Source organism: Dama dama, chromosome 14 (assembly GCF_033118175.1).
Source record: "Dama dama isolate Ldn47 chromosome 14, ASM3311817v1, whole genome shotgun sequence".
In the NCBI taxonomy this organism is placed as follows: domain Eukaryota; kingdom Metazoa; phylum Chordata; class Mammalia; order Artiodactyla; family Cervidae; genus Dama; species Dama dama.
The window spans coordinates 52,453,929-52,471,433 of NC_083694.1; the positions used below are offsets into that span (position 1 = coordinate 52,453,929).

General features: G+C 38.0%; 1 protein-coding gene across 8 annotated transcripts in view; it reads left to right on the plus strand.

Annotated features, from left to right (window-relative positions):
- RABGAP1L (RAB GTPase activating protein 1 like) overlaps positions 1-17,505 on the plus strand; it is a 677,120-nt gene that overhangs the window by 190,007 nt on the left and 469,608 nt on the right. For all 8 annotated transcript variants that reach the window (XM_061160753.1, XM_061160754.1, XM_061160755.1 and 5 more), the window contains exon 13: positions 7,391-7,541. In XM_061160753.1, coding sequence (XP_061016736.1) covers positions 7,391-7,541 — 151 coding nt within the window. The remainder of the gene's footprint in view (positions 1-7,390; positions 7,542-17,505) is intronic.

Below are 17,505 nucleotides of genomic sequence, written 5' to 3' on the forward strand. Positions count from 1 at the left end.
AAAACTGTTTCTGGTTTTGAATTGTATCAAAGCTGTTGAGATTCTTAAAGACTAGGAGAACACTGTGTTGACCCTGAACACTTAGATGTAAGTTAACTTTTGTGGCAGGAAACGTTTGTTTCTAACCAAAACACTAAGGGAACTTTGAGATAAAATTTGAGTATTGGTTTACTATATATAAGTAAAACTACCTTCAGACTATTCATTTACCTTTGTTAGACTTTCAGAAAATTGATACAGATTTAATAGGCACTTTGATTGTATTCTTCATGATTGTCCTTATTATCAAAGTGGGAAAATATGTTCTTAATCCATGATCTCTCAACCTAGCTGAACATCAGCAAAATGATCCCCCAAAATATCTAAATTCGGAAAACATAAAGAATTCAAATCACTAAGCATGAACATAAATAGCTTCCTTCCTTTTCACATCAATATAATGTTCAACTTTTTCCACTAATGAAAAAACCCGGTGAAAGCATATACATATCAGAACAAAGTATGTGCACTTGCTTTTCCTAGTGATCTTTAATCTATCTCTTTTCTTGAAACTTCTTCATGTATCTTGATTAACTTAAAGTGAGACCTCAGTTGACATATATAGGTCTTAGCATTAATGAGGGAAGGACAAATCCCCAACTTTACTTGATGTTCCCCATCTTTTAGTTTCAGTTCTAACTATTCCTTTTTCTGAGAAGACCTTTTAAAGTGGGTCAAGCTGCTGCCCTCACATTCTCATATCTTCTAGCCACCTACTTCCACTTCTTCTCTATCAAAATTGCCCCAATTCTATAAGTGACCACTGAGTATCATTCAATGGCTTTTCTTCTCACTTCTTGATTTCTCTGCTGTTTTTGTTAGAAATTATAGCTCCTCTTTGAAATTCTTTCCTAGACAGCCTTAAAAATAGAGAAAGTTCTTTTTTTTTTTTAAAAAAAAAAAAAATAGAGGAAGTTCTTATATGCCCAAACAGTTTCAAGAGAAGATGCCTCTTGGAAGGTAACTAGATGAATATACAACTGCTTTATGATGCTGTTAAATCAGTGAGACTGTTTGCCTTTAAAAAAAAAGCATTCTTTAGCTTAGCTGTATTAGTTGTTCATGTTAATTTAGTCTCATAAATCTATTCTTTTATCTAAAATTATTGAATACCTTGTATATAACAGGTACTGCTCTAGGTGCTTTGGATATATAAGTAAAAAAGACAGAGATTCCTTCTCTTGTGGAACTTACATTCATGCATCACAAACTTCCCAATTACTACTGTTTAGCACATCTGGTTTATGTGTGACTTTTTGAATCATTTGATACCTATATTGCTTCTAGTGCAGAGTTCAACACTTGTCCTAACTAGATGCCTGCTTGTAAGTCTCCTGATAGCTGTAGTTAATGTATTAAATCAATGACCATATGTAATTATATTTTTATTAGAAATACTGAAACAATGACTATTTTTATAAATTGTCATCTTGTTTGGATCCTCTCTGGTCATAGATGCATACTATAGCTTTTGGCTTGGTAGCCATTGATACCAGTATCTCTTAAGTACAGGGTGTTGTATACAATATAATTAATTACTGTATCATTACAGAATAATCGGTAATTTAAAGCTGTTAATCATGTTGTATTATGAACTACCCAGTTCTTTTTAAATGTCAGTCTGTAAGTTAGCTCAACTGGTTAAGAACCAACCTGCAATGCAGGATACCCTGGTTCAATTCCTGGGTGGTGATGATTCCCTGGAGAAGGGATAGGCTACCCACTCCAGTGTTCTAGGGCTTCCCTCTTGGCTGAGATGGTGAAGAATCTGCATGCAATGTGGGAGACCAGGATTTGATCCATGTGTTAGGAAGATCCCCTGGAGAAAGGAATGGCTATCCACTCCAGTATTCTTGCCTGGAGAATTCCATGGACAGAGGAGCCTGGCAGGCTACAGTCCATGGGGTTGCAAAGAGTTGGACACAAGTGAGCCACTTTCACTTCACTATGAAGATAAATAGTGCCTGGGTTTTTAAGAGAGGAGGAAAAGGTTTTCTATTATGCCTGGCCAATTAGACAAGGGCCAGCTAGAAGCTAGAATATTGGTTGAGTTTAATCATATTACAGTAAAAGCTGTATTATGGACTGTTGACTGTTAACATTAAGGTATGTGTTTGTATGTGTATGTGTGGGTGTATGCCTGTGTAAGAAGAGATAGTTCAGATTCAGAATCTTGTATAATTGATTATGCAAAGTAATTTGAGCCAATATGATATATAATCAAGCTATTTTCCTCTTCATTTTGCCTGCCGTATTGGAAATACATGGTAATAGGATGAGTGGATGTTAGGAGGCACAATGAGTAGAATTGGTAGCAGTGGAGATAGGTAGGAGTGCAAGGATTTTGGAGTGGTTGGGAAAATAAAATGCATTAGATTTCTTGATAGATTAGTAATAAATTATGGGATAGAGAATAATGTGAACAGTAACATCTAGGTTTCTAATTTGGTTGAATTGGGGTGACAATCACTGAGGTAGGACACTGTGGAAAACGATCAGGTTTAGGGAGAAAGAATATGAGTTCGAATTTGAGTATGTTGATTTCTGGAGCTCAGAATTCGTGGAGATGGGTAGTAATGCCCAGAGATAAGAGAGTGGAGAGAATTAGATCATTGAGGGAGAGTGGAGAGATTTATAGTTTGAAACACTTTAAGAAGCAATCATCCGTGGGGTTTGTGAGGAGGGAAAAGAGAGTGCTTTGTCACTGATGCCAAGGAAACAAAATGGTCAGTAGTGGAAGGACTGAAAAATGTCTCTGGGACACGTGTACCCCAATGTTCATTGCAGCACTGTTTATAATAGCCAGGACATGGAAGCAACCTAGATGCCCATCAGCAGACGAATGGATAAGGAAGCTGTGGTACATATACACCATGGAATATTACTCAGCCATTAAAAAGAATTCATTTGAATCAGTTCTAATGAGATGGATGAAACTGGAGCCCATTATACAGAGTGAAGTAAGCCAGAAAGATAAAGACTAATACAGTATACTAACGCATATATATGGAATTTTAAAAGATGGTAATGATAACCCTATATGCAAAACAGAAAAAGAGACACAGATGTACAGAACAGACTTTTAGACTCTCTGGGAGAAGGCGAGGGTGGGATGTTCTGAGAGAATAGCACTGAAACAAGTATACTATCAAGGGTGAAACAGATCACCAGCCCAGGTTGGATGCATGAGACAAGTGCTCAGGGCTGGTGCACTGGGAAGAGGGATCGGATGGAGAGGGAGGTGGGAGCGGGGATCGGGAAGGGGAACACATGTAAACCCATGGCTGATTCATGTCAATGTATGGCAAAACCCACTACAATATTGTAAAGTAATTAGCCTCCAACTAATAAAAAAAAAATGGGAAGGAAAAAAAAATGTCTCTGGAATTTAGTGGCTTGGAGAGAGGTCATGTGTTACTTATATAAGAGAGAAGCCGTGCTGACCTGAGCTGAGGAATGAGTGTGAGGGAAGATAGAATGTACAGTCATCCTTTAGGGAAATGTGATGTGCAAAGGGGGAAGACAGTATGACATCTGGAGTATTATGTGGGGTTGAATAAAGGTTTCTTTTATATGGGAGATATTTATTGAAGTTTTAATAGCTGTAGATACACAGTGCTGACATTGAGCTCAGTATAACATGTTCAGTTCAGTTCAGTCGCTCAGTCGTGTCTGACTCTTTGTGACGCCATGGACCGCAGCACGCCAGGCCTCCTTGCCCATCACTAACTCCTGGAGTTTACTCAAACTCATGTCCATTGAGTCAGTGATGCCATCCAACCATCTCATCCTCTGTCATCCCCTTCTCCTCCTGCCCTCAATCTTTCCTAGCATCAGGGTCTTTTCAAATGAATCAGCTCTTCACGTCAGGTAGCCAAAGTATTGGAGTTTCAGCTTCAACATCAGTCCTTCCAGTGAACACTCAGGACGGATCTCCCTTAGGATGGACTGGTTGGATCTCGTTGCAGTCCAAGGGACTCTCAAGAGTCTTCTCCAACACCACAGTTCAAAAGCATCAATTCTTTGGCACTCAGCTTTCTTTATAGTCCAACTCACATCCATACATGACTACTGGAAAAACCATAGTCTTGACTAGACAGACTAGACAGACCTTTGTTGGTAAAGTAATGTCTCTGCCTTTGAATATGCTTTCTAGGTTGGTCATGACTTTCCTTCCAAGGAGTAAGCGCCTTTTAATTTCATGGCTGCAATCACCATCTGCAGTGATTTTGGAGTCCCCCAAAATAAAGTCAGCCACTCTTTGCACTGTTTCCCCATCTATTTGCCATGAAGTGATGGGACAGGATGCCATGATCTTAGCTTTCTGAATATTGAGCTTTAAGCCAAATTTTTCACTCTCCTCTTTCACTTTCATCAAGAGGCTCTTTAGTTCTTCACTTCCTGCCATAAGGGTGGTGTCATCTGCATATCAGGTTATTGATATTTCTCCAGGCCAGTCTTGATTCCAGCTTCTGCTTCATCCAGCCCAGCCTTTCTCATGATGTACTCTGCATATAAGTTAAATAAGCAGGGTGACAGTATACAACCTTGACGTACTCCTTTCCCGATTTGGAACCAGTCTGTTCCATGTCCAGTTCTAACTATTGCTTCCTGACCTGCATACAGATTTCTCAAGAGGCAGGTCAGGTGGTCTGGTATTCCCATCTCTTGAAGAGTTTTCCACAGTTTATTGTGATCCACACAGTCAAAGGCTTTGGCGTCGTCCATAAAGCAGATATAGATGTTTTTCTGGAACTCTTTTGCTTTTTTGGTGATCCAGTGCATGTTGGCAATTTGATCTCTGGTTCCTCTGCCTTTTCTAAAACCAGCTTGAACATCTGGAAGTTCACGGTTCACGTATAACCATGTAGTATATGTAGTATATTTAACATGTAGTATATTTAATTACTTTGAATTACTCTTATATTATTCATTATGGGACTTATAATTCAGAATACTTTGCATTTAATTTCATGAGAAATGCGCTTAGCCCTTGGCACACTGTTGCTTTTAGTTATTTTTATTTTATACTAAGAGCTCAGAAACTCAGCTAGCCCTCAAATCATGTATGTTTTTCCTGTTCAGAAGTCTGTTGTTGCTGTTGTTCAGCCGCCTGCTCATGTCCAACTCTTACCCCTGTGGACTGCAGCATGCCAGGCCTCCCTGTCCCTCTCCATCTCCCGAAGTTTGCCCAAGTTCATGTCCATTGCATCAGTGATCAGAATCAAATAATAGGATTACAGAAAAGATCCTTTTGTGAAGCTGCTCCTGGCTTTCTTTGGTGCAGCATTCCTTTGCTAATTTTAAAGGCAGTTGGAGAGTGAAGACTAGGCAGCTGGAAGGAAACCCATGTGTCATATAGTTTACTCAAATGTAAGTCTCCTCAGGAATAGTTAATAATCTTTGTATTTGACATATTTTTTAAAATCAACTTTTTCTTTTTAATTCTTTTTTTTTTGTGTGGGGGCCGTGCTAGGTTCGTTGCTGCAAGGGCTTTTCTGTAGTTGCAGTGAAGCGGGAGCTGCTCTCTAGTGAGGGTGTGCAGGCTTCTCATTGTGGTAGCCTCTTTTGTTATGGAGCACGGTCTCTAGGGCACAGGCTCAATAATTGTGGCATGTGGGCTTAGCTGCTCAGTGGCTTGTGAGATGTTCCCAGACCATGGATCTAACCTGTGTATCCTGCATTGATAGGCAGATTTTTTACCACTGCGTCCCCATGGAAGCCTCTACTTGACGTATTTTATGGAGCATATTTGGCTATGGTGTTTTTCCAAATTAATTTATTTTTTAATTGAAGTCCACTGGAGAAATTTAAAGACTTGAAGTGAATTTCTTTTAATGTATGATTATAAAAGGATTCAAGATCATTGTAAATGTTTCAAACAGTATAGAAAAATAAAAGGAATACTTTCTCTTGTTTCCATTACATAGATATTTTGGTGTTCATTCTTCCATATTCTTTCCCTATGCATGTCAAAAGCAGATTTCAAAATAGTATGTGTTAAGGAGAGAGTGTGAGAGAGAGAATGTGTAGTTAAAATAATACCATATATGTGCTATTTTGAAACCTGCTTTTTTCACTTAGCAGCATAATTAGGTTCTTTAATGGTGCCATGGCATGTTAAATCGTGTAAGCTCTACCTCTCTTTACTCTGTTTTGCTTCAAGCCTGTCAGTATCATCAGCTTAGGTTCTCTAACTCAGCAGTATAAAAGTTTTCCCTTAAGAGGCTGAAATAAAGCAGAATGGTCATAAATTTAATGGTTTATTAAAGATATTAATGGGATGAGTTTACTTGAACTTTCGAGTTTCGGAAGTTGTTAAAATTTTTCCGAGATAGTTGGATTATGAGAGTACGGGTAAAGCTTGGAACATATTTTCAAATGAAGGACATGCCAAAACTGAGGTCTGGGTTGTATTTGGTAGGTAAAGTAGGCAGGAGGCCAATTTTAGAAAATAGACGTATGGTTTCTATGACTTACAGGTTCAAAACCTGAAGCCAAAACCTGGGATGTTAGACCAAAGCACAGTACATCTTTAAAGTTTGGATGGTTACGTTAGGATCAACTCTTAAGAGATTAAAGGTGAGCAGCAAATAAAAGTAGAGGTAAAGTCTGAACAAAAAGGTGTGGAACATAGCTCCAGGTTCAAGCTAGGCATAGGCTGGGAACTGCAGTTCAGTTTCAGTTCAGTTGGGCAGATTATCAGAGTTGCATACCTGCTTTGTGATCACTGGCTTCATGACAATGTATTTGTCTTTGTTCAGGTTCTAAGCACCCTTGGAAGTGGGTAAAGCTGCTAAGTGTATGTGTCTGGGGAGTTGGATAGGTCATATGAGGTTTGTAGGAAAGGGCTAGGTTCTTCCTTTCAGGGGTACTTTGGATCAGGATTTAGAGGTATAGTCAAGGTATAATAGGCCTCTTTTCTGATCCACTCTCAGCATCCCTAGCCCCCAGCCCTTGCTGTACACACCATACATTCATCTCAGGGAATTCAAATGGCTCTTTTTATGCCTTGAAATGCTTCCTGGGAATATACAGTTAACACATTCATTATTATAAGTTCATAGAATGGTTAAAAAATAAATGAGAGGAAGGAAAAACTTTCCTTTTCGGTGGAATAACGTGGTTCACTAATAAGGAAGATGCAATAAAAAAAAAAAAGTTGAAGATGTTACTAAACTTAAACACTACTATTATTATTTCATGCCACTCCCTGCCATTTTCCTCCTGATTCAGTCTTACACTTTTTTTTTTTTTTTTTTACTATGAACTCATTAATATATTTTCCATAACAGCACCAGGTCAGTAGTGGTGAAGGGAATATGAATGATTTATCTTCTTGTTTTCTCAGGCACAATAACCTTGGTGCACGACCAAAGGGATTATCCACTCTGGTGAAGAGTGGTGTTCCTGAAGCATTGAGGGCAGAGGTATGGCAGTTATTAGCAGGCTGCCATGACAACCAGGCGATGCTGGATAGGTACCGACTTCTTATCACAAAGGTAGGAGCTCTTTTCATGTTACTCTCATGTGACAATATATTAAGTAAATCCTGTTTTCATAGCTCCAATAAGTCATAAATGCTTTGAACTTTTTGAAAAGCTGTACTGCATCATTTGGTGAATATGTCTGCCTTTTGTTCTGAACACTTGTTGAATAGTGATAAACAGTGGACTGTAGTCATCTATGAACACTTAAGTCTTGGCTTTCACTTTTTTCATTTCAGTGATTGTTATAACTGTTTACTAAGTTGGAATATACTTATATTTCATGTACTTTCAATTAACCTTTCTTATTGTGTGAGATTTATATACAGTTGTACACAGTATAATTGTACTCTAGTATAATTTTAAAGTCAAATTAACTTGAAATTATGACTGTCTGTGCTTATGTAACCTTACACGTAGATGATGTGGATAGTTGCCCAGATCCTTATCCTGTCAGGAGCCTCTGGTTCCAATGTAAATTCCTCTGTTATGTCCAAAAAACTGATTTTAGAACATGGGTAATCCTGGCTCCTGGGCTTTCTTCTTAGGTCTTACCTCCCAATTTCTTAATCTACTGTAAATCATGGATTTTAAAATAATGATAACTTTTTTTTTTAAGAAAATCTCTATTAATAAAGGAATTTTTTTGTTCAGTAAGACTTTACTCCTCAGGCTACATAAGCTTTTAAAATTCTTTAGCCCCTCTAATTCCTTCTCCCCTCACTTACCTCTTTGCCTCCAATCATTCCACAGATGTTTTCTGAGTTCCTAGTGTAGCCAGTCACTGCTCAATTCATATATTAAACACCCGTTTATACCATTTCTAATTAGTATTTTCTGTAGTGGGATGTGTAGGATAATCGATTGATGTTGGGGGCAGATATCTAAAGTTCCATTTGCAATTTTAAATTGCACACACAAAATGACGTTAAGCTCTACTCGTATTGGCTGTGCTGGCGTACCTTACTAAGTTCTTGGGGCTAATGGCCGCTGATCCCTTGTGCTTCAGGAGTGAGGTGGGGGAGAAGGGCCTTGCATACTTTGGAATGAAATAACAGTGGTGCTCACACTCATGTATTCACTTTTAGAATATTCAGTTTTCTTGCAGTTTGCATGCGTTAGGTTACTTGGATTTACAGGCTAGTTCTAATCTTCATAGCATAGATGAATGGTTTACAAAGGTTTATGTCACAGGATGCTACATATCAAGGTATTAAAAAAGAGAAGCACACTACTCTTTTCCTTCAGTCAAAAACTAATATTATGATAATGGATGACAAAGCAACTACATTGGGAAATAAATTCATGTTATAGGAAAGGATGTTTGAAACATTTGGCAATTTGAACATCAGTGTGATTTTTGTGATTGAAAACTGCATGTCTGTGTTATTTAAAAACTCTTACCATTTTCTTTCTTTTAAATCTGGAATCATAAATTTCAAGAACATTTAAATCTTGTGCAAGTAGTTGCAGGAAATTTGAGACTGATTGTTAGAAATATAAAAATTCACTGCCTTCTGATTTATTAAGAATACTTTGAGAAAATGAGTAATCCCCTAGCTTTATTTCAGCAAAATGGTTGATGGTGGGACTGAAACCAGCGAGGTGCCTCTGCTCTCTGTTAGTGTTCTCCAGATATGATCACAATTAAACCATGAATCAGAAAACTGATTTGTGAAGGTTTTCAAACTGTCATTTCATAAATTGCTTGACAAACATATTAAAAGATAAGGAGTCGTAGTGTATGATTCTGTCCATATGAAATGTTCAGAATAGATATGTCTATAGAGACAGAAAATAGACTACTGTTTGTCAGGGGATGGAGGAGGGAGGAACTGGGAGTGACTGCTAACAGGTTTGGGGTTGCGTTTTGGGGTGATGGAAATATTCTGGCATTAGAGGTGACGGTTTCTCAACATTGTGAATATACTAAAAACCAGTGAATTGTACACTTTGGTGAATATTATGTCATATAAGGTTTATCTTCATAGAAAAATTATAGAAAATAAAAAATTAAATGACCCATATTTTATATTGAATAGCATTTTTGTAGTATTTTTGTTAAGCAAACATTTTTCATTTTAAAAAATCTTTTTTATAGTCTGTTTCTATGCTTTATAGTATTTTTACTAGTACAGTAGCACTTGTGAATAATAAACATAAATAATAAATATACATATATTGGAAGTTTATGCTCAGACATTTTTATTAATGATACCCATCTGAGCAAAAATGTCCAGAGACCATAATTCTTGGCATCAAATCACTTTTTCCTATGAGTAAGTAATTGTATACTGTCAATGACTGTTTATGGGGTAGCAGCTACTGTCATATTCTTTTCTCCACTAAGAGGCTTTCTAATTCATACCGTTTAAGATTTCAAACTTTGGGAGAAAAATGAAATTAGTCTGCCACAATATTGTTTATAAACTCCTGACCATATACTATATCACTATATATCACTATATGTGTGATAAAAGTTTTACTAAGCATATACACATATACTAAGCAACATGGTGGTTTTGAATATACAGTTTTCAGGAGAAAGAGCCAAGAGACAGAATGACATAAATGTTTTCATTGAATAAAATATTCCCAGACTCCTTTCACTCTGAATTCTGACAGTGGTTTACTTTCTGCCTGTGAAGACTGGAGGGAGGAAAAAGCCATATTGTTTTTATTTGGCAGTAGTAGGCAGATGCCTGGCCTTTGCCATTTGTGAGTTTTTCATCTGCTCTGGACATTCCCTTATGAATCTCCCGCCTTCATTCTGTGTTCCTTTTTTCTGCAGTTTCCTATCTTGATTAGCAGTGCCAACCAACCTCCTGATTCTTTGGACTATAGTTGTGGCAGACCTAAAAGCTCGCAGTGATGTTCCCAGTCTTTTGGTCTTCCAGTGTTTAAGAACCTAAGTCCTCACATTAATCGATTTTGAAATGTTTAGAACAGGTTCTGCGTCCCTGACTGAACTCTGTCTGATATATTTGGTCTGTGCTTGTCACCTTGTTGTCTCAAATGACTTCTCTACATCGTGTTGTGTCCAGTAAAGAGGAAAGGAAAGACAAAAGCATCCAAACTTGAGGTTAAAGGAATAGTCCTCCAGACTGCTAAGTTCTGCCCAAGATTTCTGAAATCAACTACAAGGTTGGGGATCCCCAGTGCCATTCTCACTTCATACTAGTTGGCTACAAATTTGGGGGTCCCCATAGACTCACCCAGGCATGTAGCAAAGTGTTATGATTACTAGGGTTTTTTAAATAGCAAAAAGATATACATCAGATATACATTAGAGTCAGCCAAAGGAAGAGATACATTGGGCAGAATCTGGAACTGCGAGGGTTCCAAGGAAGCTTACATTGTCCTCAGGGACACCTTACCTTCCCAGCATCAATCTGTAGTAGTATGTATCACCAGCCCAGGCATTTCAGCAAGCTTTGGAGTCCAGAATTTTTACTGGGGTTTCTTTATATATAGAGTTAATCTAATCATATATGGGTGATTGATTGAATCATTGCCAGCCATTTGGTTGAACTAAGTCTTTAGTCTTCTTCTCTCCACTGAGATTGGATTGAAATCACCTGGCTCAACACCCCTATCCTCTAATTTCATGGTTGGTCTTTCTGGCTTGGCCAGCTCCCATGCTTAGTCCTCTTCTTAGAATAAACTGTCTGTGGTCCTTCCATGAGTCACCCAAAATGTAAGCATAAATTGTAAGAGGTGATTGGTGGGTCCCACCATGAATGACAAAGATGCCTCTGTCATTTGGGAAATTCCAAGTATTTAAAGGTTACGTTCCATGAGCCTGAACTTTCCTTGAATCTAGAACTCTTTAGCAGATCTGGACCAGGTGTGTCACCCTTATAAAGAGCTTTTCCTTAAACCCCACAACAACAACTTCCACTTAATTTTCTTGACCAGGATTCTGTTATATGACTATCTCCATGGAATTCTGGGAAATATTTTTTTTTAAATGGTATGTTGCAGTTCCTCTTCATGCACTGAAATACGAGTTTATTAATAAGAAAGAGACACTTAATACTAGGTAGACACCTGCCTTTCTCTGCAACACCTGCCTATTGATAGTGACAGTGATTGAGCTTTTTGTTGTGGAATAATTTATTATGAAAAGCATCTAAGCCTAGTAGCTTATTTTAGGACAGCAAATGTTTACTAATCGCCATTTGAGATTGACTAATAATGTATAATTTAAAGATAGTATAGTAAATATTTTCACCTTTGGTTTATAAATCAATGACCACATAAAATTTTTAATGTTATTAATATTTCTATCATTAACAGTGCCATTTATCAAAAGCATTTTCATATAAACAATGTAGAAATGTGTGGCTCTGATCATGTGCCTTTATTCAGGCTCTCAAGTCATAACATTTCTGTGAGAGGAAGTACAGTGGTATATTTAATTTCATTGTCTTCCTTGCTTGATAGCTAAGCATAATAAAAATAAGATGAATAATGACAGTATTGAAAAAATAATTTTGTTCTTTCTCTATGCTTTCGGGTAGAAATCAGACAGCAAGTGCTTGTAGCCAAGAACATTAAGAATGCACTTTGGTGGTGAATGCATATGAGCTTAGGAGATGCTCAGGAGAAAGAATATGAATACCTAGAGGATTTTCAGTAAGAAGTGCCTGCATGTTTAGTCCAAAGCTGGTAGTATTTTCTTTTGGTCTCATTAATCTCTCCTCTCTTATTAAGGGAATGGCAAGATTTCAAGGTCAGTTAATGAACTGGTTCAGCTTGAACAAATAAACTTGCTAAAATCCCTCCCAAATATATCAGATAATATAGGGAAGAAGGAAAAGGTGATTGGGCTCTTAGGAGAAAAACTAGTCTGTTTATCATTTCATCCTTTAGTAGTAGTGTGCTAGTTCACTCTTTGAAAAAACAAATCACATTCTGAAGCATTCTTTTCAGGTGAGATAGCATATAGCCAGAAGACTGGATCCAGCCTATCATCTGCTTTGTGTAATCATCAGTACAATACATTAAAGAATAGTATCCATTGCTTGCTCAAGCTTGTGCTTCCTATTTCATAGACATACTATTCCTGCTCTTTATTACTTACTCTCTTTTCTTCACACATTGTAACACCTGACCGGGCCCTGAAATATGCTTGATTCTGTGACTCCATCATATTAGCATATCAACCTTTGCCTCAGGGGAGGGAGCTGTCACTGATAAGGAAAAAGACTTTAGGGACCAAAGTTTTTAAAAAGGATGAAAAAGTCTAGACAGATTTAAGATGAGCCAGGACAGGAGCTGCAGACTAACTGCTAACCTTAATCTGGAGCTGAGGACCAAACAGAACAAGCCAGGTGAGCTGAGCCGTTTACATCACGGAGAAATTGTGCTAACTCCAGTGCCAGGATCAGGGAACTTTTAGGCACAGCCTGCCTCGGTGATAGCTATAACTCCACTTTGGGAGGAAATGGTGCGCACTCTGGAGGGAGGATGCGATGGTTGGATGACATCACCAGCTCAGTGGACATAGTTTGAGCTCACTCCAGGAGATAGTGTAGGAAGGGAAGCCTGGTGTGCTACAGTCCATGGGGTCGCAAAGAGTCAGACATGACTGAGTGATTGAACAGCAACTGGAGGGAGACCATGGGTTCAGATTTCAAGCTCTAGCTTGTGACCTTGGTTACTAGCTCATGACCTTGGGCAAATTCCTTAATTATCCTTCATCTCATTTATAAAGTGGTCTTAATGATACATATTGTATAGATTTGGGAGGATTGAATAAGATTGTAAGGTAGTTTACGTAAAGGACTCAGCATGCCTAATACATGGTAAGCACTCACTAGTGATAGGGGATGAGAAAAATTATAAAACAGTGTATGTTTCAATGTTAAATGAGTAGCGTGCAAAAGAAGGAAATGTGGAGATTACTATGGGTTTGTGATATCTGTGCAGATTAAGGACATCCTCTTGAGAAATAAAGAGAAAGAAGGAAAATGAAATATGTGTAACACTTTTATGGACTTGTGCCACTGATTCATCCTTTAATTTATTAAACATGCAGGTGTTTTCTGTGTGAAGAGTAACACTGGTATCTTATCTAATAGAAATGCACGGTCCAGTGTGGGAGTCAGTCTGGAAGGCAGAGGAATGGTGATGACATGGTTAAGTGCTGTGACAGAGATATGAGCGAGGTGATAGGGGAGCACAGACACTGGAGCAGCCAACCCTTCTGCCCAGGAGCAAAGAGCTGGAGGGTGTGTTTAGGCTGAGGCAATGCCACACCCAAAGACACAGAGTTGTGAAAAGTTCCACCATGGTCAGAGGCTGTAGGAAATTCAGTATGAGCCACAGGGCACTCTTCACCATCAACTTTAGGTCAGCAAGGACTGCATATAGATTTGCTCACTGCTGTAATCTTAATATTCAACACTAGGACTGCCCTCTCAGTCAGTCAGTCAGTCAATTCAGTTGCTCAGTCATGTCCAACTCTTTGTGACCCCATGAATTGCAGCACGCCGGGCCTCCCTGTCCATCACCAACTCCCAGAGTTTACTCAAACTCATGTCCATGGAGTTGGTGATGCCATCCAGCCATCTCATCCTCTGTTGTCCCCTTCTCCTCCTGCCCCCAACCCCTCCCAGCATCAGGGTCTTTTCCAATGAGTCAACTCTTCGCATAAGGTAGACAAAGTATTGGAGTTTCAGCTTCAGCATCAGTCCTTCCAATGAACACCCAGGACTGATCTCCTTTAGGATGGACTGATGGGATCTCCTTGCAGTCCAAGGGACTCTCAAGAGTCTTCTCCAACACCACAGTTCAAAAGCATCAATTCTTCAGCGCTCAGCCTTCTTCACAGTCCAACTCTCACATCCATACATGACTACTGGAAAAACCATAGCCTTGACTAGATGAACCTTTGTTGGCAAATTAATGTCTCTGCTTTTTAATATGCTGTTTAGGTTGGTCATAACTTTCCTAACAAGGAGTAAGCATCTTTTAATTTCATGGTAATGCTAAAACATACTTGCTGAGAGAACCAGTGGAAAGTGTGATGGGTATTATGTCTAGTGCTTTCATATGCCATTTCCATGTACACCTGACATCTTCAGTGATGGGACTCCCATTTTTACCATCGATGAGATGGGAGGTTCAGAGAGTTTGAGAGACCCATAGTTACTAAATAGCAGAGTTAGTATGTGAATCCATAAAGTAGAAAACTCTAAAATAAACATGAAAGGGATAGGGCATTCTAATGTTTTGTCTTTTAAAGATCCTTTGGAAGGGAAAACTCTTTCTCTGTATTTTCCCCATCATTAATCATTAAGGGTAATAAATGGTTAAAGAAATAAAAACACTATTATCTCCTTTTCTCTATGCTAATCATTGTATGGAAATGAAATTTTTGTTTACTTGAGGAATTCTGTTTATAGAAAAAAACATGTCTAAACTTTCCAAATGATAGAAAATTTCTAACAGTACTTTATAGAATCAGTAATAGAAAAGCTGTAATCAGCTGTCCCTTTTCAAGTGGGTGTTCACACATCTTTCCTAAAGTTGACTTGAGGCTTCAACCAGTGTCTGCTGCTACGTGATATCTGCCAGAGGCTGAGGACACCGACACTGTTGATGGATCAGTGGCAGGCTTGTACCGCATACTTCTGAAAGTATAAGTTCTTTATTGCTTATCATTGAGATTTCTTATTATTTCTATTAAATTAGCATTCTTCATAATACTGAGGTGATCTGAAAGGACAATGGAAGGATTGTAACCTTGCTGCTCCTTATAGAAACAAACAGAATTTAGAGCTTCAAAGATTAGGATTAAATCTTTTTAAAAAGAATATTTAATTTTGGTTATGGTGGGTCTTTGGTGCTGCATGCAGCTTTCTCTAGTTGTGGTGAGCTGGGGCTGCTCCTCACTGTGGTGCACGGGCTTCTCTCTGGTGGCTTCTCTTGTTGCGGAGCTCAGGCTCTAGGCGTGTAGGCTTCAGTGCTTGCAGCTCACAGGTTCAGGAGTTGTGGTGCATGGGCTTAGTTGCTGCACAACGTGGAATCTTCCTGGACCAGGGATTGAACCTATGTCCCCTGAATTGGCAGGCAGATTCTTGTCTATTGTACCACCAGGGAAGTCCAGAATTAAATCTTAATTGCTGGCTTTAGGAGCCACTGAGTAATGACAACATTTTCACACTTTATGAGCCATTTGACTTAGGGAAGATTGTGTGTGTTTTAGGGCAATTTGCATTTTATGTAGCTTTACAGAAATGTATGTATAATTTTTGTAATTATGTGGCATGTGTGGTATAGTTTATCAAGTCTGCTGATTACAGCTTATATAACATAGCAATTATTAGACTATAATTCTCTCCTTTTTTGTAGAAGTGATCTGATCGATAACATTCCTACTTTATATTTTGCTAAAATCAAAATAAGCCTTTAATTGATAAGCTTTCAGAAGTAATGGTATCATACTTCTCTCACTTAAATTTGCTTTTTTCCAAGTGAATCTTTTCTTTAAGAAGTGTTTGTATATATGTGCACACACAATTTCTTTTTAAAGGATTTAAATTCTAGTGGTAGATTGACCTGAATTTGAGTCTCACCCCTGCCATGTATTAACTTGTGATCTTGAGAAGTTATCTCAACTTTCTAAGCCTCAGCTTCATCGTTTGTAAAGCACAGATAATAGTAGTACCTACTAGAATTGTTGTAGGAATTAAGTAAAATGATAAAGTGCTTGGTACATAGTGTGTATTTAAGGTATGAATATATGATATTAGTATTAATGGATATTTGTGTCAGTGTATACTGCTACTTTAGTGTTGGTCAACTTCCAGTTACATAGTTTTTGTGAGAGCATCTGATGTGAACAATAGCTGATAGAACTTAAGCATTATTCTTTTTAGAAGTATGAAAAATCAGATTTGTCTTTTTTTTTTTTCCTTCTGGCTAGTGAATATCATGGAATGTCTGAATCCTTAAACTTGGCTTTATAATGATTATATGAATTATTATTTAGTCATTATGCAGTTTCAAGTATATCATGAAGTTAAATGATATTCTCTAAAAATCACTCCTAATGACTATATGATATAATCAAAACTGCAAGGGAGATACCAGTGTCATTCACTTATTAATTAATTCATTCAATAACTTATTATTGAGCATCTTTTATGGGCCAGGCCCTGTGTGGTTTCTAAGCCTGTGTAGACAAAAGGGGCTCACAGCTTTGAGGAGCATGGCCTAGGGAAAGCCAGACCTATATGCAGATAAATCAAATATATGATGATTCAGGTTATAACAGGTATTTTAATCAAGTGTGTGGAATATGAAAGAGGTAGTGGCAGCTCTGCTTGGGTGAGTCAGGGAGGACTTCATGGGGAAGTTGATGCCTGAGATGGGAATTAAATATGTCTGAGTGGGATAGGGGAGGGAATAGAGTAGGAGTAGCTTACATAATGATTCAGGTGCCCTTTGGTGACTTAGCTGGGATTATCCTGGAAGCCTTAGGAAGTGGAGTCAGTGCGCTCCTTCCTTCCCTCACTTCCACCACAGTTGGAGAACTACATCCACTACTTATGGGTCAGTGTTTGTCCCCTGGTAAAATGAAAAGAATGTAATACAAGTTTGTTCCTCTTAGAATAAATATGTGAAGTGAAAAACCTCAGAAAATATGTCATATCAAAATGGATATTTATATTTAATTGCTGTACCTAGAGTTGATGTAATCATAATAATTGGTTGATGTACCTAAAGTTGAAGTAATAGAATTTGAACAAGTAATTTTACAGTATCTATTTGGTAAATGTTTGAGTACCTATTGTGTGTCAGGTACCGTGCTAGGATGGTAATGCATTTTCATTTTTAAAATCAGTGAACTGAAAAATACCATCTACTGACTAAGTACAAAACAGTATAAACTTGCAAAGAGGAAGTCTAATTTGATATAGTTCAGAGAGCATATGCTTAAACCTCTGTCAGAGAGTAAAAAGGGCAA